At 48.1% G+C, this 27,660-nt stretch overlaps 9 protein-coding genes across 9 annotated transcripts; 6 read left to right on the top strand and 3 right to left on the bottom strand.

Annotated features, from left to right (window-relative positions):
• Positions 1–34: 34 nt before the first annotated feature.
• Positions 35–1,165, bottom strand: BHQ10_005087 (uncharacterized protein; the record flags this gene model as incomplete). Its single annotated transcript, XM_040877524.1, has 1 exon — positions 35–1,165. The coding sequence occupies one exon, from the start codon at positions 1,163–1,165 to the stop codon at positions 35–37; it is 1,131 nt and encodes a 376-aa protein (XP_040733591.1).
• Positions 1,166–1,787: 622 nt separating this feature from the next.
• On the bottom strand, positions 1,788–4,541 carry BHQ10_005086 (uncharacterized protein; the record flags this gene model as incomplete). Its single annotated transcript, XM_040877523.1, has 3 exons — positions 1,788–3,128; positions 3,181–4,474; positions 4,519–4,541. The coding sequence occupies 3 exons, from the start codon at positions 4,539–4,541 to the stop codon at positions 1,788–1,790; spliced, it is 2,658 nt and encodes an 885-aa protein (XP_040733590.1).
• A 1,023-nt stretch (positions 4,542–5,564) lies between these two features.
• On the top strand, positions 5,565–7,238 carry BHQ10_005085 (uncharacterized protein; the record flags this gene model as incomplete). Its single annotated transcript, XM_040877522.1, has 5 exons — positions 5,565–5,874; positions 5,933–6,308; positions 6,369–6,739; positions 6,790–7,129; positions 7,181–7,238. The coding sequence occupies 5 exons, from the start codon at positions 5,565–5,567 to the stop codon at positions 7,236–7,238; spliced, it is 1,455 nt and encodes a 484-aa protein (XP_040733589.1).
• Positions 7,239–9,712: 2,474 nt separating this feature from the next.
• BHQ10_005084 (uncharacterized protein) lies at positions 9,713–11,063 on the top strand (the record flags this gene model as incomplete). The annotated part of the gene is made up of 3 exons (XM_040877521.1): positions 9,713–10,143; positions 10,192–10,586; positions 10,639–11,063. The coding sequence occupies 3 exons, from the start codon at positions 9,713–9,715 to the stop codon at positions 11,061–11,063; spliced, it is 1,251 nt and encodes a 416-aa protein (XP_040733588.1).
• A 797-nt stretch (positions 11,064–11,860) lies between these two features.
• BHQ10_005083 (uncharacterized protein) lies at positions 11,861–13,760 on the bottom strand (the record flags this gene model as incomplete). The annotated part of the gene is made up of 2 exons (XM_040877520.1): positions 11,861–13,333; positions 13,386–13,760. 2 exons carry the CDS (start codon positions 13,758–13,760, stop codon positions 11,861–11,863), a joined length of 1,848 nt encoding a protein of 615 aa, XP_040733587.1.
• A 592-nt stretch (positions 13,761–14,352) lies between these two features.
• Positions 14,353–19,390, top strand: BHQ10_005082 (uncharacterized protein; the record flags this gene model as incomplete). The annotated part of the gene is made up of 3 exons (XM_040877519.1): positions 14,353–15,417; positions 15,914–18,655; positions 18,701–19,390. 3 exons carry the CDS (start codon positions 14,353–14,355, stop codon positions 19,388–19,390), a joined length of 4,497 nt encoding a protein of 1,498 aa, XP_040733586.1.
• Positions 19,391–20,059: 669 nt separating this feature from the next.
• BHQ10_005081 (uncharacterized protein) lies at positions 20,060–21,120 on the top strand (the record flags this gene model as incomplete). Its single annotated transcript, XM_040877518.1, has 2 exons — positions 20,060–20,197; positions 20,248–21,120. The coding sequence occupies 2 exons, from the start codon at positions 20,060–20,062 to the stop codon at positions 21,118–21,120; spliced, it is 1,011 nt and encodes a 336-aa protein (XP_040733585.1).
• Positions 21,121–23,318: 2,198 nt separating this feature from the next.
• BHQ10_005080 (uncharacterized protein) lies at positions 23,319–23,702 on the top strand (the record flags this gene model as incomplete). Its single annotated transcript, XM_040877517.1, has 1 exon — positions 23,319–23,702. One exon carries the CDS (start codon positions 23,319–23,321, stop codon positions 23,700–23,702), a length of 384 nt encoding a protein of 127 aa, XP_040733584.1.
• Positions 23,703–25,840: 2,138 nt separating this feature from the next.
• On the top strand, positions 25,841–27,500 carry BHQ10_005079 (uncharacterized protein; the record flags this gene model as incomplete). Its single annotated transcript, XM_040877515.1, has 2 exons — positions 25,841–26,135; positions 26,227–27,500. The coding sequence occupies 2 exons, from the start codon at positions 25,841–25,843 to the stop codon at positions 27,498–27,500; spliced, it is 1,569 nt and encodes a 522-aa protein (XP_040733583.1).
• Positions 27,501–27,660: the final 160 nt, after the last annotated feature.

Here is a 27,660-nt window from a genome sequence, read left to right as displayed (position 1 = left end):
GGAGCTAATGAACAACCAGCCCTTAGACTCTAGATCAAGCCTTGACATTCACAGCAAATCCCTCACTAAACGGATAATCCGTATACCCTCTGGCCTCCTTCGCATTATAAAACGTCTCCCTGTTATACGGCGTAAACTCAAGCCCCTTCTTTAACCTAAACGGCAAATCTGGATTCGCAATGAACGGCCTTCCGAATGCAAGAATCACTGGATGATTCTTATACCGCGTGTCAACTGCCTCCTTTGCATTATCGGCTTTGTAGCCTCCCGCCAACACCAAGGGTGACGCATCGGCGTATGCGTCGATGAAGAACTGGAGTGATCCAGTGGGATTCTCGACATCCGTGTTTCCGTTGATTCGCGGTTCGACAAGATGCACATACGCAATACGCAATTTAGCGAATTCCCGTGCGAGATAGGAGAAAGTCTCCTCGCGTTCGCCGTCCGGCATGCCCATACCCTGGAACGTGCTAAAGGGGCTGAATCTGATTGCCGTACGATCCGCGCCTACCGCTTCAATGACTGCTTTCGCAACTTCTAGCGCAAAGCGGGATCTGTTCTCGACACTACCGCCCCATTGATCCGTGCGCTGGTTGGCGGTCGTTTGGATGAATTGATCAATTAAATACCCATTTGCGCCGTGAATCTCGACGCCATCGAAGCCCGCACGCTCAACTGCATTCTTGGCCGCGGTGGCATAGTCCTTGATGTATTGCTGAATTTCGTCTTCTGTAAGCGCGCGAGGCGTTTCGTGGCCCTCGCCCAGAGAGACGGCGCTACTGCTCACGACGTCGAATTTCTCGCCGCCGGGTTGAGCTCTCATGGCATTGGGGTCTGTGGTTCGCCCCAACGCCCATAATTGCGAATAGATGTAAGACCCCTTTTCGTGTACGGCGTCGGTGACTTGTTTCCATGCTGCAATTTGCTCGTCTGACCAGATACCGGGTGCGTAGGTGTATGCGCCGGCCTGCGGGGAGATGAGGGTTGCTTCTGAGATGAGTAATGTGCCTGGTTCGGAGGCGCGTTGGGAGTAGTACTCTTTTACGAGCGGTACGATGGGCGCGTGCGTGGTTTCGTCGTTGCGGAAGCGGGTTAGGGGTGCGAGGGCGATGCGGTGTGAGAGTTGCACACGGCCGACTTTGAGGGGGGTGAATAGGGTTGTCATGTTTGCTCTATAAATTTTCTATGTTCAATGTTCGCGATGAATATGGGGTTGTGGAGGATGTCTGAGACGATTGAGCTACGTCTTGCCAGGGGCAGACCAGGTATTTATACTATTACAATTTCATGGAAATCATATTAAAATTCCAAACTTTATCATGATTAAACAGACTTGATTAATAATAATATCCATCGTCAACTTGGTTAGGATCTTAAATCAAAGAAGACCCTGGAAAAGCATCCATCTGACTGGGACGGCAACTAAACCCTTTCTAGCAAAAGTGCTTCGGGGAGAATATCTTTTTCTGCTTGGTCATCATCTTTTTTTTTGTCAGCGCCACTGTTCTCATAGGCTCAGATTCCATGTTGCACAACAAGTTTCCGGGATTTGCTGCGAAAAGCAGAAAATTGCTCCGATCGATCGAAAAATTCGTCATGATTCTGTGGGTTTCTATTTCAATGTGGCTTCGGTGATGTAACCAGGCCCACTGCATCCGAGGCTTGAAATCGCACTCCTGAACGTTTTATATCGTTCTAACCGATGTATTATTTGATTATCTATCCTGCCTACCGCATTAGGAAAGTGGCACACTATATTCGTATATGTATCACCATGCATGAATCAATCAAATCGCCAAACCAGCCAATCCATTAATCAATGTCTCATTATCATCCAGAACAGTCGCTGCTGCCGTAATCGCCTGAGTACCCATCGTGACACTAATGACATGCTCGACACTACCTTCCCGCTCAATTCGATTTGCCCATCTAAATAGAGTCTCGCCGCCGCGAGAGTTGCCCGCAACGAACAGAAAGCCCGGCGTGGCATTGATTCGTTGTAGAGCCAGTTCCGCGGTAGTCGCTTTCGTCACGTTTGTAGGTTCCACGGTCACCGCGCCGTCTGTCAGAACGGCACGGATAGGGATGTTCCCGCGTGAACCGTTGATTTGATCGCTCAACTCAGCTGCTTGGCGGATAGCAAGCTCCTTGTCGACGGCAGCTTTGTAGTTAAAGGTAAGTGAGAAGCGTCGTTCTTCGATTGAGGTGCCCTCTGTGCGTTCTTGAAAGTATTCCATGAACTTCTGGATGCCCCGGCGCCAGTCTCGAGTGTCGCTCTCGTTAAGTAATTGCTGCCATTCGGATTGTCCAGGCTCTCGTAGGAACGCCCCATTTTCAGCGATGAGTCCGATCTGCGGGGACTCGGCTAGTAATAGTTCAAGTTGTTTCGGTGTACGTGAACTTGTAACAAAGACAACGTTCTTCGGGTCTGAGGAAAGCGTTGCCATCATTGAGAGTACTTTCCCATTCGGACTGACTGAGAAATCATCTCGTTCCCTTAACGACGGGAATATTGCTTGATCTTCAAGAATAAATACTCTGCTGCTTGATTTGTTGTACTTTTCTCGAACACTGTCCATGGATAAAGATGAAATAGTATGAACCTCCCGTGATGACTGCATTCCGTAAGCTTGTCGAAGGGCTTTCAGATATGTATCGCACCACATGGAAGCAGTGTGTCTCGCCATTCGGTCCGATAGAAAATGCCAATTCTTCTCTTTATCTTTGGCTGACATGAGTAGAGCACGATTGATCGCATCCGCGCATTGCACATAGTCCCATGGGTTGACAAGCAACTCATGACCGCTCCAGATAGAAGCGCTTCCTGTAAACTCACTCAAAATGAGTGATCCATACTTCTGAGGAATACCCGAAGTACCATCTTGACAAACAACAAAGTCGTGTCCTGAAAGATTCATGCCTTCACGAAGACTGGTGATGATGAAGATTTCGGCAACAGACATCAAGGCAAGGAATTGAGCGAACGAAATGTCTTGCTTTAGTAAGACGAGCGGTTGGTGGGTTAGTGTCGAGTATTTCGAGTTGATTCTCATCGCAATCTTCGTTATCTGGGTTTCGAGATCTGTCAAGTCAGGCGCAGATGACGATGCAACTTGGACCAGGACGACCTATTCAAGTTAGTTTTGCACAATGTGTCAGGAGGAGTAGTGAAATACATACGTTATCTCGCCATTCTGGATATCTCTTCAAAAATTTTTCGTAAGAAAGAAGCTTCTGTTTGACACCACCTGCAGCATCCAATCGATCTCTCCCGACAATCAAATGCTTTCCTTGGTATCGCTCGCGAATCTTTGATACCCACTCTTTCACCTCGGGTTGTAGTCTCTGGGTATTCATAAGATTCAAGTCAATGCCCATCGGAAAAGCCTTGACAGGCAGTAATCGGTCAGGGAGATGAACGCCTTCCGCAGAGACCTCCAACCGTAGGATGCGGCTGCAAGTATGCAGAAAGTGATACACATATTCGGCAGTTTGCAAACCAATTATATTGGCTCCAAGCAGGCCTTCCAATAAGGTTTTTCTCGCGGTCAGGCACCGGAAGATCTCAGAGGAAGGGAATGCGGTATGCATGAAGAATCCTATCTCAGCCTCAGGCAGTTTATCCCTCAGCATCCGAGGAAGTAACATGAGATGATAATCGTGAATCCATATACGGTCACCTGGTTTCCACTGAGCGGCAATCGTAGCTGCAAAGATCTCGTTGAGTTTGACGTATTGTTTCCAAGAGTGATCATCGTACTCCTTGTGGCGAGGACTTTCTTGCATTTGATAGTGAAAAGCTGGATAGAGGACATTTCGACAAAAGTGAAAGTAATGTCCTTCAAACTCACTGTCTCCCACAAATACCGCAAGAGAATCGAATTCCTCTTTCAATTGCAAAGCAATGTTGTCGCGTGTGTGTTCTTTAAGTGAGTCTGTCGGCATACCCAGCGTTCCTATCCATACTGCTTTATCCACAATTCCAGCTTTAGCAGCAGCGTCGATGGCGTTCCGGAGACCGCCATTGCCCTGAACAGCTGACTTTACCACCCAATCATCAGATAACAACACTCGCGGCGTGGCTGGTTCCTCTGACTCGAGATCAGCGGCCTTTCGATCTACATACGGACCTGTAGAACTAGGACGGCTGAGAATCGACGAATCTGGTGGATTTGTTGCTTTTGACATGGGCTGATTGAATTTTCTACTGGAACCCCACGACTCTACTGGGACCTCGGTAGGCGCTGGCCCTTTCGGTTCATCTGAGGCTGAGTCTAGGGCATAGAATGGTTTGAAAATCTTCTCGTGCTCTGTGGTTGCACCAGGGGTCATTGAAAGCACTTTTGGCAGTGTTTCTTGATGAAGCTCTGCTAGTCGTCCTTCCACCTCGTTGGGAGGGGGGTTCGAGCCATCGAAATCACCTTGGCCATGCCGAATGCCGGCGGCCTCGAAATCTATGGTGTATGGAAGGAAACTAGACTGTTAGCTTTAATTCGACCATGGCTAGTTGATGCTTACAGAGAAGCTACGTAGAGAGGCATGGGCGCAATCGCTCTTGCTATTGATCAAGCAATTCCACGGTATCAACAATTATGGACAGTCTCATGCAAATAGAGTCAAGCATGAAGTAAGTGTGGTGGTCGCGGATAGGTGTTGGTTAAGTCGAGGGATGAGGGATTTTTGCAGGTTCTTGTTCCACCTTCGGAAAATCACATCGTTTCAACTGTAAGGAGACTGATATTATCCGCGACACTCGAGGTGAATGCAAGTGATACTTCACATTACATCAACAGCTGAGGCCGAGAAAGGAATAGAATGTTCTGGCGATAGCTAAAAAGGGCATTCCGAGTAATGGAGTCCTTGGAATGGCAGGKGAAGCTCTGGCGGGAGATGCCCCGCAGCCAATCATTGGCTGAGTTGGAGTCTGTGCCAAAAGAGACAAAATCAAGGAAGATCCTTTAGGCTGGGATTATGGCCCGATTTCTTTCGTTGCATGCTTGGATAGAACATCGCCGATTCCTTTTCAAGACTCAGCCCGGTCCAGACTGCCGTGGCAGGCCGAAATCCTGGATATGAAGCTTTTCGACGCCGTTCGGCTTTTTTCTAGGCTCCAGCAGACGTCACCTGATTGGTCAACTGGGCATATCCTTTGTTGACGATGGTGTCAGAGACGCACTTTTGACAGAAAGTGGGAAAGCGGGTATCATTTACGAGAATGTACCAGCACGATAGAGTAGAAAATCGAAGAAGAATGAATAGAGACAGGTGGTGATGGTCACATAATGGACGTAGTAAGGTTGGAGGCTCCACCCGCTAAAAAGGAAGGCCTCCTGCTCCCCGCCAACGAAAAGCTCGGCTTCCTTGCCCATGACATAAGCCTGTCTGACATCAGTTGTTCACCAAGAAGTCTCACTTTGTTTCGTTTGACAGTTTTTTGCGATTTGTTTCTTCTGTTCTTCTGTTCTTTCCTGTGAGAGTCTCACTCTGGCGTTTAGTTTACAAAGTCAACCGGTGAAGATAAAAAGCGCAGAGATAAGAGACATTGTTTTGGTATCGGCATCAACATGTCGCCCGCGCCTACTGTGGCCGCACCTGCCGAAGGTGGACGGCTGCTGCTCGTATCAAACCGACTGCCCATCACAATTCGACGCTCAGAAGGTGGAAAATATGAATTCTCCATGTCCTCTGGAGGTTTGGTGACTGGTTTAAGCGGTCTGGCAAAGACCACGACATTCCAATGGTACGGCTGGCCTGGTCTAGAAGTACCAGAGGACGAAATCGAGACCGTGAAATCAAGACTGAAAGAAGATTATGGCGCAACGCCAGTGTTTATCGACGACCAGCTTGCGGATCGCCATTACAACGGGTTTTCAAGTGCGTCAACACTTTTGTATTGGTATTCGAGGATGATCCGACTAACCTCAAACGACAGATTCTATACTATGGCCTCTACTTCATTACCATCCCGGTGAGATAGTCTTTGATGAATCTGCCTGGGTGGCATACAAAGAGGCCAATGCACTCTTTGCGAATACTATCGCGGATGAGGCTCAAGATGGTGACATGATCTGGGTCCACGATTATCATCTCATGCTCCTGCCTCAGCTTTTGCGAGAACGTTTACGGGCTCAAGGCAAGAAAAATATCAGAATTGGCTTCTTCTTGCATACGCCGTTCCCGAGTAGCGAAATATACCGAGTCTTGCCTGTTCGGGCTGATCTCCTCAAGGGAGTTCTTTACTGCGACCTCATCGGATTTCACACTTTTGACTACGCGCGCCATTTCCTGAGTGCTTGCACTCATATTTTGTACGTTGATAAGCTTACCTGTCGCATTTCACCTACATGAAAACTTACTTATAATGACAGAAACCTTAACACAACCCCAGGCAGCGTCCGCTTCGAAAACCAATCCGTAGCAGTGGGTGCATTTCCAATTGGTATTGATCCCGAAAAATTCCTCGAAGGTCTCAAAAACCCCAAAGTGCAAAACCGAATCGCAAGTCTAGAGTCGAAATTCCAGGGAATGAAATTGATGGTCAGCGTGGACCGTTTGGATTATATCAAAGGAATTCCGCAGAAGCTGCACGCTTTGGAAGTCTTCTTGTCGAATCATCCGGAATGGGTGGGCAAAGTAGTGTTGGTGCAAGTGGCAGTTCCTAGTCGGCAAGATGTGGAAGAGTATCAGAACTTGCGGGCCGTGGTGAATGAATTGGTGGGACGGATTAACGGCAGGKTTGGTAAGTCGAGAATAAGTCATATGCGAAGACAAAATGTCTGACGGGAACAGGAACCGTGGACTACATGCCCATCCACTTCATGCACAAATCAGTCAACTTTGAAGAACTCCTCGCTCTCTACGCAGTCTCCGACGCATGTATCGTCTCCTCTACACGCGACGGCATGAACCTGGTCTCGTTTGAGTACATCGCAAGCCAACAAAAACGTCAAGGGGTCTTGATTCTCTCTGAGTTTGCTGGTGCCGCTCAAAGCCTGAACGGAAGTTTGGTCGTCAACCCATGGAATACAGAAGATTTGGCCAAGGCATATCACCAAGCTGTTTCCATGGAACCTGAGCAACGGGCCGCGAAGTATCAGAAGTTGTGGAAGTATATTTCAAAGTATACGAGGTTGGTATCTGTGACTTTCTTTCGGGTTTCGTTTCACTGACTGTGATATAGCGCGTTTTGGGGACAATCCTTTGTCGCCGAGTTGTCTCGTTGCGTGGCTCATGAATAATGACAATTTAAATAGATGGATGCGTCGAATAGATAAATGTGGCAAGGACTTGAGAAGGATGTTTTTAGCGACGACCTTGATGATGGACGAGGTTTACGAAGAGACGTAGCCAGATGTTATACATTTTTTTCATTTCCACTTAGCACAATACATGCAGCAGATATCCGTTTGTTTCGACGTAATGTCATCTCCTTCTTTAATGCAATTATTAATTAATTAAATCAAAATTGTATGGTTGGTTTGAGTTGAGAAGCCTCTAATAGGGTAAAATCTTGAGGACTAATGAAGACAGCAAATCAGCTTATTGCTTATTTCATGATATCTGCAGAATCCGATTGGATCCAGTCAACCTTATTTCCCTCCCCTTCCGAGACATCGTTTGGTATCTGATATGGTGATCGTACGTGGTACTAGGTTGGAAATTCCAGGAAAATCTTGCTGATGACGAGGTAGATAGTTCATCAACTACGTAACAATGCGCTTCATAGGCGCAATATTAGAAAACCCCTGCATATAATGCCGGAGGTTCACGTAAACCCTTAAAAGTACCCATATACCAGCGTGGATGTTGTGTCACCTCTGTACAGAGAGACTCGCCTCGTTCACGCAAGTACATAGTATATATCGACTCTAACCTGATCAGGAATATGCGCCAAGTCAACAATATGGCTCGCGCAATGCCAAGACTACTCCCCACTTTTTTTCCGCTCAGCTTGCGCGTCTCCGCCACTTCTCCATAATCCTTCACGTACACCACCAACCAGTACTTACGCGTACGTTGGTGACTTGACCATCCGTCGGAGCATCGAAAAGGATTCGGAATATCTTCATTTCAGCGAGATAACCTCCCCGAAACAAGCCCCTGCGATTGGCGGGGAGATGACCATTCAGTGTCGCATACCCTAACGCTTTGTACTTGTGTGTCGAACCCCTTGATGCTACAGATGAGTGGTATAAGAATAGTCTTGACGTGCTACATACACTAGGATCTTTGTAGGAGCGCTACGTAGACGACCAACGTAAGTTGCACTCTATAGAGTACGTACGACGGCTAAGCGGTGGCAGACGTTTCGTTTATCGCGCATGCAGGACAACCTCACTTGCATCCTCACAGATAGTGTGTATTTCTGCTGCGAACCACGTACGCAGTAAGATGCTTATTGTATATTGGCCGCGTCAGATAGGTCGATAGATTCCGGACGTGTTCTTGGCTCTTCGATATGATCATGGCGTCGATGAACACGTCAGGTCAGGCTTCTGAACAATCAATGATATGGAGATAAGATTCGCATACCGCCTATTGTTCGAATGCAGCCTAGCTTGAAAGTGCCAGTCAAATTCGGTGCGTATGTATCAGATTGACAGATTCAAGTCAAGTGTATGAGGCTGTGGGATAGGGTATACGCGGCCCAGGTGCTGGTACCCGCCCTCATTGGCCAGGACATCTCCATGCTGACGACGCTCCCACCAGCCAGCTTGCGTGTTCAGCGTCCCCTAAATTTGCTCCGTATCTTTTTCCCTGTAACACGTATTCTTCGCTTATCCTGATGGCGTTTTTTGATTAATAAAAATAAGGATGTTCAGATGATCGGTCTTACCAAGGATCGCGACATTTGCTGCGTAGGTCTATGTGTAAGCTGTGTAAAGTGTAAGCAGGGCCTGGATTGTTCCGTCTGCGTGGGATGCCAAGACTCATCTGATGTGCAGTGGGCTTGGCAACAATTAGATGTTGGCCTAACAATTCCTGTACACAGCACCGACTTTGCTAATTCGACTCATAGCCATGATTATCCAGTCAATATTTAATAATTTCCAGTCACTTGTCTGTCACCGTCTCATATATAAACTCTCCGGCCGGGCAGAATCTAAAATTAGGCTGAGCCCGCTGGTCACTGCCGATCTTGGCGCAGCCCTAACAGGAAAAGCGTCGAACGTCGAGGCGTCGTAATGAGTCTGACTTCAGCACCCGCGCTTTGCCGTATCCGGTTAGCATCGACCAAATGACCCATCCAGCCCGCCAATCCACGTTGGGGTTTACGTCTGCTTCGTTCTCCCTCCGAGTCCCCATACTCTCGCTCTCTTCTCTTCTTCTCTGTAATTCCTGTTATCCTTTTTGCTCCAACGCTTTTGACTTTCAACAACTACGACGACGACATTCGGTGTTGCGCGTTCTGCTCGTCAGCATCGATTCCCTCTTGTGTACACATAAGACTTGCGCACCCGACCTAAGACATTCGCTCCCTCACCTTGCCAGCAGAACCCCTAGCGCCAACGAGTGGCGCCGCAGACGTCCGCTCGGTCGTGAATCTTGCCCTCTCGCTTTGCGGCACGACGATATAGAGAGACTGCAAAGGAATAAAGGAGAAACACATTGGATCAACGGATCACAATCGGAAAGGAGTAGAGATTTGTATAAGGCGGCAGTCAGAAGGAACTCAACAATGTCCAGATCACAACGACCTACCGGGTCGACAATGGCCGATTTCGATGCAACAGAACTATCCAAGGACTTTGAAAACTTGATGCGAAGTAAACGATTCAATGACTTCCAGGAACAATATTCGCAGTCCAGATCCCGAACGGCTTCTCCAGCCCCTTCGCAATCCGCACTCTCCTCAGACTCGACACAGACGACATCGACGATAAACCGACGACTACCTATTATGCCCCGCCGTCCACACGATAGCGCTTCAGTGAAATTCTGTAATTTGCTACATGTTTTGTCGGTGACTCCGACCAAGTATGAGAATCCGGGCTTGTTGGATGATGCTTTGACCGTCATTCCACTCGATCGCTTGTACTCAGAGGCAGAGAACGAAAGTCAAATACACAAAGCTCGATACGCCAGTATGGGCAAGAAGCCGCAGTGGGGATACCAAGATTTTGTCATCCGCTCGCTTCTCAAGTAAGTGAAGAGTGCAAGTATATGCATGTGCTTGACTAATTGTTTTAGATGGTTCAAAAAGTCATTCTTCACCTGGGTCAACAATCCTCAATGCTCCAAATGCCTTATGCCGACAATCGCTCACGGAATGGTTCCTCCTACCCCGGATGAGACAGCTCGTGGCGCAACACGGGTCGAGGGGTACAAGTGTTCGGGCTGTGGAGCGATAGAACGGTTCCCGCGGTATTCGGATGTCTGGCAGTTGCTGCAGACTCGATGCGGTCGCGGTGGTGAATGGGCCAATTGCTTTACGATGCTTTGCCGAGCTTTGGGTAGTCGAGTGCGTTGGGTGTGGAACTCAGAGGACTACGTCTGGACCGAAGTATATTCTGAACACCAACGGAGATGGGTACATGTCGATGCTTGCGAGGGTGTCTGGGACCAGCCGCGACTTTACACCGAAGGTATGTTTCAGTCATCTACAAATCACTGAGTGAGATCTGACCACGTATACAGGCTGGAATCGCAAACTCTCATATTGCATTGCATTCTCTATTGACGGCGCAACTGATGTGACACGACGATATGTTCGAAGTTCTTCGAAACACGGGGCGCCACGAAACCGAGTTGCAGAAGACGTACTGTTGTGGGCGATATATGAGATACGCAGATTGCGACGTGAAAAACTTTCCGAACAAGACCACCGACGGTTGAGGAAAGAGGACGAAAGAGAAGAGCGAGAGCTCCGCATGTTTACGACCTCGGCCCTTGCAGCAGAGATCACCTCTCTATTCCCAGGCTCACGACGATCGGCTCGGGGCGACGAGCAGAAGACGCCGTTAACCCAAGACGAAGCTGCAGCACAATGGATCAATGGCAGACCGCAGAACGAAAATGAAAGTCAAGGGCCGGATTCTCAGCGGGATTTTGATCGCCGGTGACCAAACAACAATTTCTGTTGAATAATTATCACGATGACACCTCATCCACTATTCGAACCGAGTCAACTAATCTCGACGTCACGTCGCCCTGCATCAGAGGAGCGAAATAGAATCTCTCCGTGCGTTGCCTACCATCAATAGCAGCGCATCTCACCAAACAACGTCCACCCTTGGCTTGCTGCCGACTCACTCGACTCGACCAGTCCTCTCTCTATATACCTTTTCTTCCATATTCATTTCTATATTCACTTCTTGTGTATACTTGAAAGCTCCGGCTTTCTTTTTCTGTTCATACCCTTCGTCCTCACCGGGCATTTTTGATAACGTCTCACGTCTTTTTCTTTTTCTCAAGACATTCATGACAAACTTCGGACTGGCTCTTTTCCATTCTCACTACTTATATAACATCATTGGCGGCGTTTATCCTCTGCAAGGAGAGAGTGATGGGTTCTACAGGACTTTTGCTTTAGGGCTTGATGCATTGGGGTTTTTTGGTTATATGACATGGGATTCAATCAACTTTCTTTTTTTTCTCTTCTTTATAGCTATGGCAATGGAAGGCAAGAGGCGCACGTCATACATTGATAGAGAAACCCATATCTTTTCTCTATTTTTACTTCTTAACGGGACGCGCATGACCGGCATGGGATTTGCTCATCTGATTTATGTGATTAGATATTGCATGACATATTCAATATAAATGCTCATCATTCTTTACTCTTTTATTTTAGGGTATCATCAATACATTAATCTTGCAAACATACACAAACAATCCGAAATCGATCGAACGTGGCGTTCTAATCACGATACTCCTCGCTCGCCTCCTGCCCACCACTACTATTCGAGGAGGTACTTCCATTATTCTTACGCACGAACTTCAGGTCCGACAGACCATAGAACACAATCGAACCCAGACCCAACACGGCCGACAACACGGTAAACGTCATCGCAACAATACCCCTCGTCGTAAATCCATCAGGGATCCAGCCGGGCTGCACATTCTGGCCTGCGAGATCGGTATAATCGTTTGTGTTACCCGCTGCATTCCCTTCTGATTTTACGCCTGCAGCGGCGCAGGCGGCCAGGTGGTCAGATGGGAGAGTCATTTGTTGCTGGAGTTGGGTGGGTGCTTCGATGAATACCATCCCCAAACCCTGCGCAAGATGCCAGTCGATGTGGCAGTGGAAGATCCAGACGCCTGGATTATCGGCCACAAACCGGATGACGAAGTGGCCCTGGGGTGGCAGGACGAGCACATCTCGTCTTGCAGGGTAGGTAGGGAATGCGGAGTGATTTGATGGATCGTAAGGGACGGGATCGCTGTCGGCGAGTTCGTAGAAGTCGGCGCCATAGCCGGGGTAGCGCGTCAACACCTGAAAGTTGTGGCCGTGTAAGTGGAAGGGATGAGAGCCTTTGTCGTTGTTGTTGAGGATGATTTCGACGACGTCGTTATGACCCAGAATCATTGGGTGGGTAAACTCGCCGTAGACGGTTGGATCGGTGACCTGGTCCCCTGAAGACAAGACGGTGTAGAGAGTAGGCACCTTTGGCGCGGTGTAACTGATGTTGTTGAGGAAAGCGTAGCCGTTTCCATTGTCGAGGTTCTCCATGACGACATCCAGCTGGATTGACAGCGTCGGGTTTTCCAGTAATGGCATATGGTCGTAGGGGACAAGTGTGCTGTCGTCGTATGGGACAAGGTCCGATGACACGGCGATCATGATATTGGCCTGTGGATGGTCCGCCGAAGCATCGTACTGGAGCCAATTGGTATTATTGAGACGTAGATTCGAGGGAATAGTGTCAAGCAGCGTCGAATCTACGACAGTGACAATCGGGTAGTTCTTATCAGTCGTATTTTTCGTCGTCAACAATACCGAATAACGCTGCGCAACTGAGATATACAAAGTATCGGCCTCGGTAGGTTCGGTGTAAACGCCATCAATCTCGACGATTGTAAAGGTGTGATCTTCAATATAAAAGTATTGTGCGACGAAAGCGCCGGTATTTATCAATCGGAGCAGATACGTCGTATTGGGTTTGACGGTGAGGCTGAGATCGTGAGTGTCGTTGAACAGGAAGGAATTCGGAATTGGTTCGGATCCCGTCGGATGGTAGACGCTCATGAATTTGGGCTTGATGTCCTCCATCATGTCGTGGTACCAGTCCGACAAAGTGACCGCAAATTCCTCCTCATATTGGCCGGCGAAATAGGATGTGTTGTCGTGGACAATTAACGCTTGGCGGTAACCGTCCGGATAGCAGTATTCCTACCGAGACTCGTCAGTCGTGCAATTTCTCTGAGCCATTAGTTCTACTTACTGTGTGGCAGTGATACCAGTACGTGCCTTGCTGGTTGACTGTGAAATTATATGTAAAGCTCGATCCCGGCGGAATGGGACACTGGGTCACCATCGAAGCGCCATCCATATCATTCGTCCCATTTTGAAACATGCCATGAAAATGGATGCTTGTACTCTTGTCGCCCAGCCCATTGTACATATTAACAATCAGCTGGTCGCCCTTGTCTACCTCGATGATCGGCAGCGGCCATTGGCCATTGATACCCACGACTTTGCGGTCCGCCAGCCCATCCGGGTTGGCAGTTACCCAAGTAACGTTGAAGTCATAGACGACTTCTTTGGCAGCCGCAAATTCCCCAATTGCGAACAGCAGGAAGACGAGAAGGTGCAACATGTTGGGCAGCAGCTACACAATCTCTTGAGCTGTCATCCGCTCTCGTGGTGGGAGTGCAACTTATACGGATGGAGGGAGTGCCATGCGCGAAATATCTCGCCTGATCACGATTACCGAGCTGGCTTCGGGATCTGGTGCAGTGAGTGCAGTGAGGTAAGTGCAGTGACACGTAGCGAATCACGAGCTGGCGATGACCGACTTGCACCCGGCAACATCCATATCAGATCCGTCTCAGGCGCGAATCTTTCGACAGACGATCCAATGCGAAGAGACAAATCCCAACACGAGGGTGCCTGACGAATGAAAAATTTGCATCAGATAGGACGATGCTCCACTGGCAATTATCTGATGGAGGCGGCTGATTGACGGACTGGCCATACAAGGTTCCTTAGCGTGGGGTTAGTAAGGGACTGAGCGTACACTAGACCCGACACAGCGAAGCCGCCAGATCAGATAAGATGTCACCTGATGCCCGATTGGCGAGGGTTTTTGCCCGGCTTTCCCCTGCTGTCACTTTTAACATTCCTCTTCATGCTCCCTGGTGCCGCTCCCTGGGCCTTCTCTTTTCTACGTTTCTCCTAGTATTGTCAACATGGGGTCGTCCAAGGTCTTTGCCGTTCAGGTCTTCTTCATCGTTTTCCGTGAGTGCCTTGAGGCCTCCATCATCATCTCAGTGTTGCTCTCCTTTCTGAAACAAAGTTTGGGCGAACCACACCATGATCACACCTTATATAAACGATTAGTCCGACAAGTCTGGTACGGATCATTCGCAGGCATACTCATCTGTCTCATTATTGGAGGCGCCTTTGTGGGCGTCTTTTACGGGCTCGGCCATAACATCTGGACGAACGCGGAGAAGCTATGGGAGGGTATATTCTACCTGATTGCGTGCATCATTGTCACCGCGATGGGACTGGCTCTTTTACGCATCAACAAGAGCAAGGAGCAGTGGCGTATTAAGATTGCCAAGTCGTTGGTCGAACAGAGCAAGAATACGAAAAAGTCCAGATTGTTTGGCAATTGGGCACGGCGTTATGCCATGTTCTTGCTCCCGTTCATCACCACTCTGCGAGAGGGCGTTGAGGGCGTTGTTTTTGTTAGTGGTGTCTCGCTGGGCTACCCGGCTACTGCGTTCCCGTTGCCCGTCGTGACAGGCATCATTGCGGGATTGGGGTGCGGCTTTTTGATCTATCGCGGTGGTAACGCCATGTCTATCCAGCTTTTCCTCATCGCCTCGACATGTGTTCTTTACTTGATTGCTGCCGGCATGTTCTCCAAAGTGGTTTGGGATCTTCAGTATTATAGCTTCCAGAAGGCTGTGGGCTCCGACGTTGCCGAGGCAGGAAGTGGTCCAGGATCATACAACATTCTCGAAACTGTTTGGCACGTCAACTGCTGCAACGCAGAGACGGACAATGGCTGGGATGTGTTCAACTCTATTCTGGGATGGGAGAATACGGGTACCTACGGGTCGGTCATTGCGTATAACGTGTACTGGATCTTTATCATGCTTACTGTCGGATACATGCTATGGGAGGAACGGTCGGGCAAGCGTTCGCTCCGTGAGCGTATCCTTATGGTATTGGTCAAGGTGCCTGGCTTGAAGGGATATGCCAAGGCAAAGCTCGATGTGCTGCAAGAGAATCCAGAGGATATTGTGCGTCAGGTGCACAGTGGGATGTTTCATGACGGCGTGGTCGAGCAGACTGTGGAAATGAAGTGAGCATGTCAACTGCTGAATAAAAGTTATGTATATAGAAAATAGGGTTACTGGCGCTGGATTGCGTTCCTAATATTAGACATCATGATAATGACCTCGTTTAAGTCCATCATAGTTATTTCTTACGACGTGAGATAATCTAAATCATGAAATTGTTTTTGTTTCCCGCAAATCTATCTCGTCGCGGAAGGTGGGGCGACAAGAACATTTTGCAGGCGACATGCGGGACTGACATTTCCTCTACGTAGCACGGTCCATACATATAGGAAGGCAGTTAGATAATATTTGTTTTCTCGGAGTTACTTCGCCGAAAAATATTGATCAGTACAGAAGATTGCAACCCATGTTGCGTGCCACTCAATGTCGTGTTCAGCAGAGGTTGGTATCAAAACTTTTTTTTCTTGCAAGAATGTACTGACGGTTCACTTTATAGCACTACGATGGCTGCTTCCCAGTCACTGCTTTGAAAGAGATCTATATCGACTCTTCAGAGTATCTTCTCAAAGGCCAAGGACCTTATGTCTCTGTGATCGATGTCACAAGCGGGGAGACTATACACAAACTCAGGGTTTTCAGACGAAACAATGTCCACGGATTCATGATTGATGAGCTGCGATGCAAAGAGCAAGATACTATTAGTGTGCTCGCATGGGGCGGGCCTTCCTTGCGAGCTATTCAGATACAGCAAGATGAGAAACTTCGACTTCGGATCGTTTGCAGGACGCTTGAGCATGCTGCTCCCGACTGGATATATGATATCTGTCCAGCGCATATTGAAGATAATTCGAGTCTGGCTTACTTGATCACGGGCCACAACTCTGTGTTGTCTATCAAGTTGAAGGAAGTCAAAGATTCAAAGTACTTCAACGCTATACAATTGAGACGCTTGATCAGTGGTGTCAAGTCTACACTCTATTCTGCCGATATAGTGGTCCTCTCCTCTTCCCATATCCTCATAGCAGCTGGTACCGTCTTCGGTGAGATTATCGTCTGGTCTTGTTTCAGAGGCACAGATGCAAATACGCCTATTGTGACATCTTCAATTCACCACTTTTTCACCGGCCATGACGGCTCAATCTTCGGAGTCAGCATTTCCGACGAACTACGACTAACCAAAGCTGGGAAAGAGCATCGAGTGAGGCTTCTCGCAAGCTGCAGTGATGATCGTACGGTGCGAATTTGGGATATTTCTGATTGCACCCATACCACTGCCACGGATCGCGCGGCATACGTGACGGATGGGTTTGACTTGCGGAGCACAGGCTTCGGAAGTACTGCACCCCAGAACATATCAAGTGGCTCGGAGTCAGCTGTTGCCAAGGGCTGGGGTCATAGCTCTCGTGTATGGGGTGTTTACTTTCTACCTGTCAGAGGAGACTGCACAACAACGGTCAATCTCATCTCGAAGGGCGAGGATGCTACAAGCCAATTGTGGCGGCTGGACTCAACATATTCAAAATCGGATGAAAGTCTTCAATACGAGTTGAGCAATATCTCGTCTCTAAGTCAGCATGCAGGGAAGCATATTTGGTCATTAGCGTTTTCTAAAGGAGATGGCGATTCACAGTTACTATACACGGGTGGTAATGACGGTGCAGTCAGGACATACGAGTTGACTCATATAGAGAGGTCTGACGATAAGAAAAAATTACCTACCGAGTTATCGCCTTACTGTCCGCGGACGTTACTGAAAGCGGAATACTCCAAGGTCGACACTGGCAGTATTGCGCCGCGAAGCTTTGATTTCGTGTCGAAAGATACTCTTGTCGTGGTTAATGCAAGTGGTCTTGTACAGTTGGGGACTTTTACGAACGCTCCTGGCACAATCAAACCGCAGGTACAGTGGGAAACGCTGTCAACAGAGGAGGACTTGCGCTCTCTTTCTACAATATCTTCCCTTCCAAGCTGTGGTCTTGCAGTAATTGGTGGCTCAACAGGAACGTTGCGTCTATACAACCATTCCACCAAGCAATTGACGGATTTCGTACAAGTCCCTCGCCGTCCTGTGAAAATTGTCATGTTAGACGCCGAGGTCGATGATGTAACAGGCCTCCCACGAAGCTTCAAATTCCTTGTGGGATATCCCCAGCATGAAGAGGCACACTTATTTAATGTTGAAATGACAGCAGACGGATATGATGTGACAAAAACGAATTTGGTAATACCACCATCATTTGCAATCGCTACGGCGTCTTACGTCTGCCAGGGCAAATGCCTTGCTGTTGGTGGTAAAATGGGCCAACTTCTGTTATATTGCCTAGACTCGGACAAAGAAAAGCTCGAGTACTCATATGCTATGTGGCGAGCTCATGGAAGAGAATTTGTGAACTTTGTCCAATCTATGGATGATGAGACTTCCGATACGGGATATGTTTTGACCGGTGGCGGAGATGGCCATTACTGCGTCTGGCGTTTATACATGCAGTCAGATGGTGATGGAAAATGGAGTTTACAACAAATCCACCGCTCATCAGCGCCATTATCAAAAATAGAAGGCGCTTATTTCGATGACCAAACTGGTCAATTTATTCTCTACGGTTTCCGGGGCGTTGCTTTTGTCCTGTGGAATGAGACTACGCAGACTCAAATCTTAACACTTGATTGCGGTGGTGTCAATCGAGTATGGAAGTTCATGCACAATCCCGTCAACCTAGGAGCGGGTACGATAGTCTGGATCCAAGCACGAGCGTTGCACGCCGTTGTTGCGGATTCAGTCCTACATCGTCCTTTGCAAATGGGCAGTCATGGGCGCGAGCAAAAGACTTTAGCGGTATCTAAAGCAGGCAACCATGAAGGTCCACTTATAGCTAGCGGGGGCGAAGATACAATGATACGTATTTCAGTGCCGTTGCCAAGATCAAAAGACAAAAGCAGCACGTGGAACTCTGTGCAGTGTTTGCGTATTATGAGCGCCCACGTTAGTGGCTTGCAACAAATCAAATGGTCGGATGACGGTCGATTCTTGTTCTCGAGCGCCGGAAGAGAGGAATTCATGGCATGGAGACTGCGATCTGTGCCGAGATTTGGTGCCTCAGCATTGTTGGAAGCGGCATGTCCACGAGAGGAGCTGGATATAGAGCTTCGCGTGACTAGTTTTGACGTGCTTCGTATGGAGTCATCGGCTGATGAGGATAAATTTTTGATGGCTCTTGTATATTCGAATTCTACCATCAAGGTGAGCCTCCTGCTTTTTTATGATAAACTTGGCTTACACGAACAGATATTTTCCTATATAAGCTCGATGGGCGCACATACATATGAGCTCCTTGGAAGAGGGACCTATTCCACGAACTGCTTAACGGAGGTCCATTTCATGGTTCGAGAGTCCAAAGTCTTCCTGGTTACAGGAGCCACGGATGGATATATCGCTGTCTGGCCTGTGGACTGGATAACGCCCAAGGAATCTGGGCGATTCTCTGTGAACATGACCTCCGACGTCCAACCACTGAAATGGGAATTGCATCATGCCGTCCATACCAGCAGCATAAAAACCTTGGAACACGAGGAAATCCTTCCAGGTTACCAGATGCTCCTAAGCGGCGGTGATGATAATTCTTTAGCAGTCACGCTCGTCAAGCTGGATGACGTTCGCGTAGTCAGCAGCGTATGTGTTGCGAACGCGCATGCATCTGCGATCACGGCAGTCAAAATCTTGAGCTGTCGCACAGACACCGCTACCACGATAGAAGTCGCATCGTCAGGTAACGATCAGCGAGTTAAGTTGTGGTCTGTTGTTGTTGATCTAGAGAATACTCGGTCGCAAGTGCTTCGCATTTCGCTGCAGACAGATCGGTACAGTCCTGTGGCGGATATTGCAGCAATGGATGACATGGAAATTATCGATACTGCGGGCACTACGAGGAGGGTGTTGGTTCTGGGAGGTGTTGGGATGGAGATATTGACCATCTAGAAATAATAGAAAATAGTACAGCCTCAGGCAGGAAGGCAGCAAGGCAGCCAGGCATCGAGCCAAGGATCGACACGTCGGCCAGTACGTAAGCAGGAAGACTAGACCGTAAAGAGTAAAGGCAATGAACATCGCATGGAGTTCCAGAAGAGGAGAATGCTGCGATGACGTTGGTGTTTCACTTGCAGAATGTCAGTGCCTGGAGTCCTCAAGGCGAGAAATTGACTTTGTACTTCCGATAGCTTTACTCTGTACGGAGTACGGAAAACACGCAAATTAAATCACAGCCTCAGTGCGTGGCATTCGCTCCCACGTAAGCCCTGTGTAGCTACCAACTTAACGATGCAAAAATAGAAACACAGAAAAAATTAAGGCTGGGCCAGGTTGAGGCTGGGTGAGGGTGGTGGAGCCTTGCGTAGCATGTACTAACACTTGACTGGATGTTGGCCGCTCAGCCACGCTTCCTCCGCCAGTCACAATACTTTCTACACGCGGCTGGATGGAGACCGTAATCTCAGCACTGACCTGGCTTTGTTTATTTAAGACTCTGTCTGCCAGCGTCATTCTTCTCTCTCTTTCACATTCATCTTGCATTCGTTCATCGATTGTGTACTCTTCATTGCATTTGCGTCGACCTTCGCTATTTGTAACAACTACAAATAAACCGCCAACATGACCTCCATCGGTCGCATCGCGTGTATCCTCTTCCCATATGCCGCTACGGTCGGGGCACTGATATCACTTATCTTCGTCGGTATCGGCTGCACGAATTCCAAATCCACCACCGAAAATGATCTCTACTTCTTCAGAGTGCGTTTCCCCGCCCATTTCCGATCAATGAATCATACTAACAACTACAGGCCGATATGAGCAACCTCACTAGCTCAGGAGGCAGCTCCCTCGCTGACCAAGCTGCCAGCGCACTCGGCGATCTCACCAACCTCGGCAGCTCGTCCCTTGAAACTGCCCTCGCCGAAGCCATCGCCGCCAACACCATCCGCGACTTCTACGACATCGGTCTTTGGGGCTATTGCGCGGGCAAAAAGACCAGCGCCGGCGAGTACAAAGTCGACTACTGCTCCAAGCCCAAAGCCGAGTTCTCATTCGACCCCGTTGACGTGTGGGGATTGAACAGTACCAGCGCTGCCGGTGCCGTGGACGATATCCTGCCCACCAACCTCCATAAGGCATTGAATACGTACAAGTCTGTCTCGAAATGGATGTTTATCGCCTATATCATCGCGTTTGGCGCTACCGCTGTGGAATTGATTGTTGGTCTGTTCGCGATCTGCAGTCGTCTCGGTAGTCTGGTGACCAGTCTCATCTCGGGTGTTGCATTCCTTTTCACTGCCGCCGCCTCAATCACTGCAACCGCCATGTTCGCTGTGTTCCTAGGCACATTCAACACTGAATTGAAACAGTACGGCATGCACGGCTCAATGGGTAAAAACATCTATGTGGCTACATGGATTGCGACTGCGTTTGCGCTCGGCGGCACATTTTTCTGGCTCTTTAGCTCCTGCTGCTGTGCCGCGCGATCCCCTTACCACGGTGGACGCGGAAACCGTGGCCGCGTTATGGCCGAAAAGGCACCGTATACCTATGAGCGTGTGAGCAGTCCGTATGCCGGTAATGCAGCGCCTGCTGGTCCTGCGGCTCCTTATTCTCAGCAGCATAATGTGCCCATGCAGACGTTCCGACAGGATGCGTATGAGCCTTTCCGTCATGTATAGACTAGTTGGAACTATTTCGTTTTTTGTGTGTTTTTGCATATGTGGTTGAAATCTTATGACCTAACGATTGGGGATGGCTATGAACTATGCGGATTTGTTTTGGTTTGATCTACGATGATAAATTCGATACCCAATGAATTTGCTATATTTCAATATTCACGATTACCTTATCAAATCGTATTTTTGTTCGTGTCTCATGTAATGCCATGTATGCATCGTAAAATGTACGAAAACTTTTAAGCTAGAATGAGCAATGCAATGTAGAGTTCCAAATGCTCCAAATAGGAGGAAGGGATGTGTACGTACGTACATAGTTCGGAATGGAATAACTATTTTCCTGCTGTTGCTCAACTCAAGTTGAACCTCCGATGAACCACAAGCATCCTTGTTGTTACTCCCAATCACTAATCATGGAAACATCAGGTGAAAGGCTGTGCTATCGGCGCTTAGTTCTTGTCAGTGTCAATAACTGACATGTCCAAGCAGGAAAATTGGAATGATTTAGTCTTTCAGAGCCTTCTATCTACATTCTCGTCCAGCAATTGATTTCACAACTACTTTGTGGTACATTGTCAATTCAGCCTCACCATTTCCCTTCTCTTCTCCAAGATGGCATGGAACCATACTACTTATGTCCATCGGTCAGACCCATATCCGACAGCGAACGGATTCTGCATCTGCTCAATGATCACATGTGCAATACGCATAACCTATTATCTTTTTCCCTGAAGCTCGTCAAATTATTCACCGTCTTCAAGCGTGCCGGCACGTGTACAGGAACTACAGCCTTGTTCGATAAACCTGCTTGCTTCGTTGGCAAGATACCGCCTTAACCAATGACTGATTTTGTCCCTCCACCCCAAGTTCTTGCTGCTCTAAAGTCATGCTGCAAATCACACATCATGTTGCAGGATATATTGCGGATATACCGGAATCTCTATGCTTTATCATTTGTTGCGGTGAGCGTGTAGATGCATCTGTCCCAAAAAGAGGAAGACAGAGACACGAAAAGGGGGCTTCAATTGAGGCCGTTGATATCCGCTCTATGTCCATACGCATTGCATCGGCTCGGGTCACGGCGGTCATGACCTTTGGGGCCATTAGGTTTTTTTGTGCGTGCAGGAATGTGAAAGAAAGTGTGGGGAATGCGTTTGATCCTGTGTTAGAGCTCTGATCGAGTTCAGGTCACTCCGCGTTCTTTATTCCCTGCATAGTCGTTGACCTTTTCCTCCCCCTTTTTCTCTTTAAATACCCCTCCACATTTGTCCCTCTTTGTTCTACTTCTATCATGAAACTTACGTTTTCAACACTAATACTCAGTCAACAATAAGCTGATGCGGACAATCTTCGTTCCCTCGTCTCATCTAGGTCCTCACCATTATCTCTAATCTGACCATCATATATCTCATCCGCCATGTCATCCTCCGCAACAGATAAGCACAAAGGGGCCCATTTAAACACCAGAAATCCAAAGAATCCACTCCAGCATCTGAATCTAAAGTCTTCGTCTTCTTCTGCTTCTTCTACTTCTGCTTCACTCTCTGTTTCTACTCCTGCATCGTCGCTACGGTCAGACTCGCCACCGCCGCAGTTGACAAGACCAATGCCTCCCTTTACGATCGAGATTCAGTGTGTACAACACGCATCTGATACCCAAAGTAAAATTATGCCTGTGACGATTATTGTACCGAGCCAATCGAAGCTTGTCTTATCATTAGAGAATCTCACTGATCAGCAATCCAGTGCAGTGCAAAAGTCTAGCGAACCGGCGAAGGAGGAGAGGAGAAGCGATGAAGCGCAGACCTTGTTAGATGCCGAAATAAAGAGACTCGAGGAGAAGGTTGAGCGCTTATCAAAGAGAAATGACGAATTGCAGGAACGCAATTCCGAAGGAGGGCGGGAACAATCTCAAGTTGCCAATACAAACAGAGCTCTTCGAGAAGGCATAAATGACGCGACTTCTATTTTAACGAATCTTCTTGATAAATATGCTTTTCGGAGATATGTTTTTATGGAGTGGCATAAGAAGAAAGCATCCAAGAAAGGGGGTGACACGGATGGGGAGTTGATGGAAGACCTAAATGAAGTGTCCTTAATGATTGAAAAGGATTACTCGTCGATGCGGCGGGAGAATGAACAACTAAAGAAGCGATCGAAGGAGCAGGGGGATTCATACCGGCAACAAGGCGAAGAACTCAATGAATGCCGACAGCAAGTCAAAAACCTTGAAGCCAAAAATCGAACACTGGAAGATCAAGCTGCTCGAGGACGGGCTGCCCGAGCTGCCCGAGCCGAACGAGAAAAAGCTGAACGAGAGCGAGCTTTACAACAACAAATCACACAGCTCGAACGCGAAAAGCAAGACCAAGTCGCAGGCGAACGAGAGATTAGAGAACAAGCCGAAGAACAAGCCCGCGAACGAGCTGCCGAAGTACAAAATTCCCGCCAAGAAATTACACAGCTCCAAGGTCGAATTCAAACAATGGTTGATCAAGTCGCCCGCGAAGGAGAGCTTCGGAACCAAGCTGAAGAACGAGCCCAAGAACGAATCACACAGCTCGACCGTGAAAAGCAAGAATTGAGTGACCAACTTACCTTGGAACAAGAGACCCGTGAAAACGTCCAAGCTTGGAATGGTATTCTTACCCAAGATGCCAACATTTTAAGAACACAGGTGGAAACCCTTCGGAACCAGCTGACCGAAACTCAACAGCGGAATAATGCCTTGGACACACAGAGGCAAGGTGATATTGAACTAATACTGGCTATTCTTGACACGCAACAGCTCCGAGAGAACTTTCTGATTCACCAACACAACGAAGCCTTACTACAACACGCTATCACGAGGGAGGCTGGTGAACAACTTGTACAGGCTGTCGGAGATACGGACAATCTCCACGAGGAAGAAATAGGTTTTCTTCTTTATCAAATAGCCGAAATGGATGACGCGTCCTGTTCAGAGGCAGACCTTCAGAGAGTCATTAAAGCGCTCAACCGACACTCCCGATCAAGCAACAGGCCCCGTTTTAGATGGACGCGAAACAGACGGACGCGGCAATTAGAGTGTGTGACGATTTCCCCTTGACTTAGCTCTACATTGCAAAAGGCATTCACTGACATTTTGCCAGGTACATGACACTAAATGGTCAGTGGAGACAACTGCAAGTCAAATTTTCAATTCTCCGACATTGACATTGGGCTTAAGTCAACAGTGCGCAATGTTTCCGCCTTTTTTTGAAACAATAGATTGTCATTATGTGTCTCCTATATCATGTCATACATCTTCTATGTTAGTCTTCTGCTAGACTCTAGCTTTGCAGACCTAAAAGTTGAATCTTTGGAATTGAATACCCTCGCTGACAGATGCGCTCTTAGCTTAATAACGATGTTCAAATTATAATCTCATGGAATAATCTCATGAAACAGCTGGAGATGAGAAAATTTCTAGACTGATCGCAAGTGTACTGCTGGATATTGCCCAAGTCGACCAAAGTACATGAACCAAGGCACATGTTACGATAGTTATGGGACTAAAGATTATGGATAAGCACTATACGTAGTAAGGTTGAGGCCCTCAGTACGGTACCGCCAGGGCTGCCACAAGTACAAACAGAAACACAGCCTTCAGAAAGGTCGTCAATTATGTACAATGTCCTTGAGATGCTCAATTATTAATAACTCAAACCCATCAGTCGCATGACAATTCATTGACATCGGCAGGGCAATACAAGTTGCCAACATCCTAGTGGGGTTCAACACAAAAAAATGGACTCCGATTAGCTCAGAGTCAAGTTAGACGAGAGGCTCAATGGCTCAACAACGAGAGACCGCTCAAATACCTAACCGTAGAATATAGGATGTATCCCAGCGATATTACCCGATACAACGTTGATGTAGCCAACCGAACTTGTGCAATGCGCATCTTCCTTGAACCTTCAACGCCAAGGCGCGATGTGAAGTGGCCATTGTAGAGCGTATCTGGATAGCGATGGATTTGCCTGATTAGGTTGATTGTACCGAGCTCGAATTTAAAAATAAGAGCAATGTATCCACAAGCCAAAATGTACTCTGTACTGACTGTAAGTTTGTTAGTACTTGATTTGCTCATCTCTCTAGAAAATATCGAATTTGCCGCTGTGGTACAGAGGGAGTACAAGTGGCTTAGTGCAGAATAAAGTTATCGAGTCCGCTAAGCTCAGCCTCATATGGGGCCAGCTCGTGTTTGCAAGTCTTGAGCCCCTTTTGGCCTGCTCCGCCCGTGTTACAGGATGAGATACTCTGATACTGTATTGGAAATACTAGTATATTCTTCTCGAGCATTACATAATAAGTGATGATTACTCTTTGATTTCTTTCTACAGACGCATTCGTCAGCATCCCGCCAATCAGCATGGGGCGATCCGACCCGAGTTTCAAGTCGTGGCTCACCGTAATTTACCCAGTAATTTACGGAATATATACCCGGATGGTCAGCGGTTAGCCCGGGTTACCCCGTGAAAACCCTGGGGCGTAGCGTATTTTAAGTAATGTTGGTGTAAGGTCAGCCTAAAATAGACAAAGACCAAGATTTGATTCGTCTGCGTCATTTCATGCAAGCAAGTTAGCGCTGCCTGCTCGTCTCATATATTCTCGCGTGTCCTTTCATTCATTCATCCTTTCTTTCACAACACCTCGACGATATACCACCAAGACAAATCTCGACATCACATCATCAATCATCATGTCGCTACGCAGCTTCGCCCTTCTGGGTCTGGCTGCCGGCGCCCTTGCTGCCGAGCCCAGGGTGCTGCACATGCCAATGGCCCGCAACCCAAATGCCAATCGTCTCGCCAAACGAGGCGCGGCCTCTGTTACCGTCACAAATGCCATGAGCGAAGGCATTTACTTTGTGAACGCGACGGTTGGAACACCCGGTCAGCTAGTGCAGTTGGTCTTGGATACTGGTAGTAGTGATGTCTGGTTCTTCGGTGCTAATTCGTGCAATACGACGACTTCTGATTGTCTGGGCGGAGAATGTACGTTTTTTTTCTTTTCATTCCTTACATTCCGATGCCATGTGGTTACTTGGCACGTGAGTTTTGAAGATAGCTAACCGTCGATCATTAGATGACCCCTCAAAATCTTCCACTGTCGAGATCGCCCAACCTAAAGGAACATTTTCCATTCAATATGGCACCCCCGGCTCGAATGTCACTGGCAACTATATCAAAGACGCATTCAGTGTTGGCGAAGCCAACGTGACAAACCTCACCATGGCTTACGCTACCTACGCGGCATATGTTCCTACCGGTGTGATGGGTATTGGATTCGACACCAACGAGGCCATCACAGCGGAGAAAAACGGCCAGCCCTACCCGAACTTCGTCGATGTGCTTAAGTCGGAAAATGTTATCAGCACCAAGGCGTACAGTTTGTGGTTGAACGATCTCGATGCAAGCACTGGAAGTTGTCTGTTTGGTGGCTACGATACCAAGAAATTCTCCGGTAACCTCTTGACGGTGCCTATTCAGCCCGACGAGTCATCCGGTGAGCTGACCAGTATGACTGTCGCATGGACTGCGCTCGGAGTTACAACCAAGTCTGGATCACAGACAATCACTTCCTCATCTTTCAAATCACCCGCGTTGCTCGACTCGGGTACCACAGTGAGTATCGTGCCGAATGATATTTACGACGCATTGGTCCAGTTTTTCGATGCAACGGAGGACCAAGCAGGTGACGCGATTGTCCAATGCTCCCTTCTTGATAACTCGGGCACTCTTGACTTTACATTTGGTGGATCTGACGGTCCAGTCGTCAAGGTGCCTTTCTCTGAGTTTGCACTGCCTGCAACTACCTCCACTGGCGCGCAAGCGACCTTTAACGATGGGTCATTGGCGTGTTTTCTTGGTCTACAAGGAACCGGCTCCGACCCAACAACACAGTTGCCCGTTATTCTCGGCGACACATTCCTTCGCTCTGCTTATGTGGTGTACGATCTCGACAACAAGCAAATCTCTCTCGCGCAAACTATCTTTAACGCGACAGACAGCAACGTCGTTGAAATCACCTCCGCCAGCCCTATTGCCAGTGTTGTGAGCGGCGTCTCAGTCGCCCAGACCGCAACTGGTAACCCCAACCAAATTGGCGGCCCTACTGCTACCGCCGTCCCGACCGGTTCTAGCACCTCAACCGGCTCAGGCAGCTCAGGCGGTTCTGATCTTTCCGGCAGCAGCCTCACCGTCTCTCTTACTCCTGCCACGTCGACTGGCTCTTCATCCTCATCTAGCTCCGGTCAAAAATCTTCGGCTAACCCCGCTGCTATGCCGGACTTTATGAGCACTGCTCTCGTTGCGGGGGCATCCATGTTGCTCGGAGGTGTTTTCTTCGTCCTTCATTAGATATGCTGGACAGTTGATGATTTACGGCTCTTATATGCAATAAGGTGTACATTTCGCTTGGTTTTTTTCGGCTTGACAATATCTTTTTTCTGCCATGCATTCTGAATATACAATAAATGTCTTAGTGGATAGATTGAATGTACATATCATTAATACAGCT

The sequence above is a fragment of the Talaromyces amestolkiae genome (assembly GCF_001896365.1).
Source record: "Talaromyces amestolkiae strain CIB chromosome Unknown scaffold9.1, whole genome shotgun sequence".
Taxonomy (NCBI): Eukaryota; Fungi; Ascomycota; class Eurotiomycetes; order Eurotiales; family Trichocomaceae; genus Talaromyces; species Talaromyces amestolkiae.
This window is presented reverse-complemented; position numbering and strand designations above follow the sequence as displayed.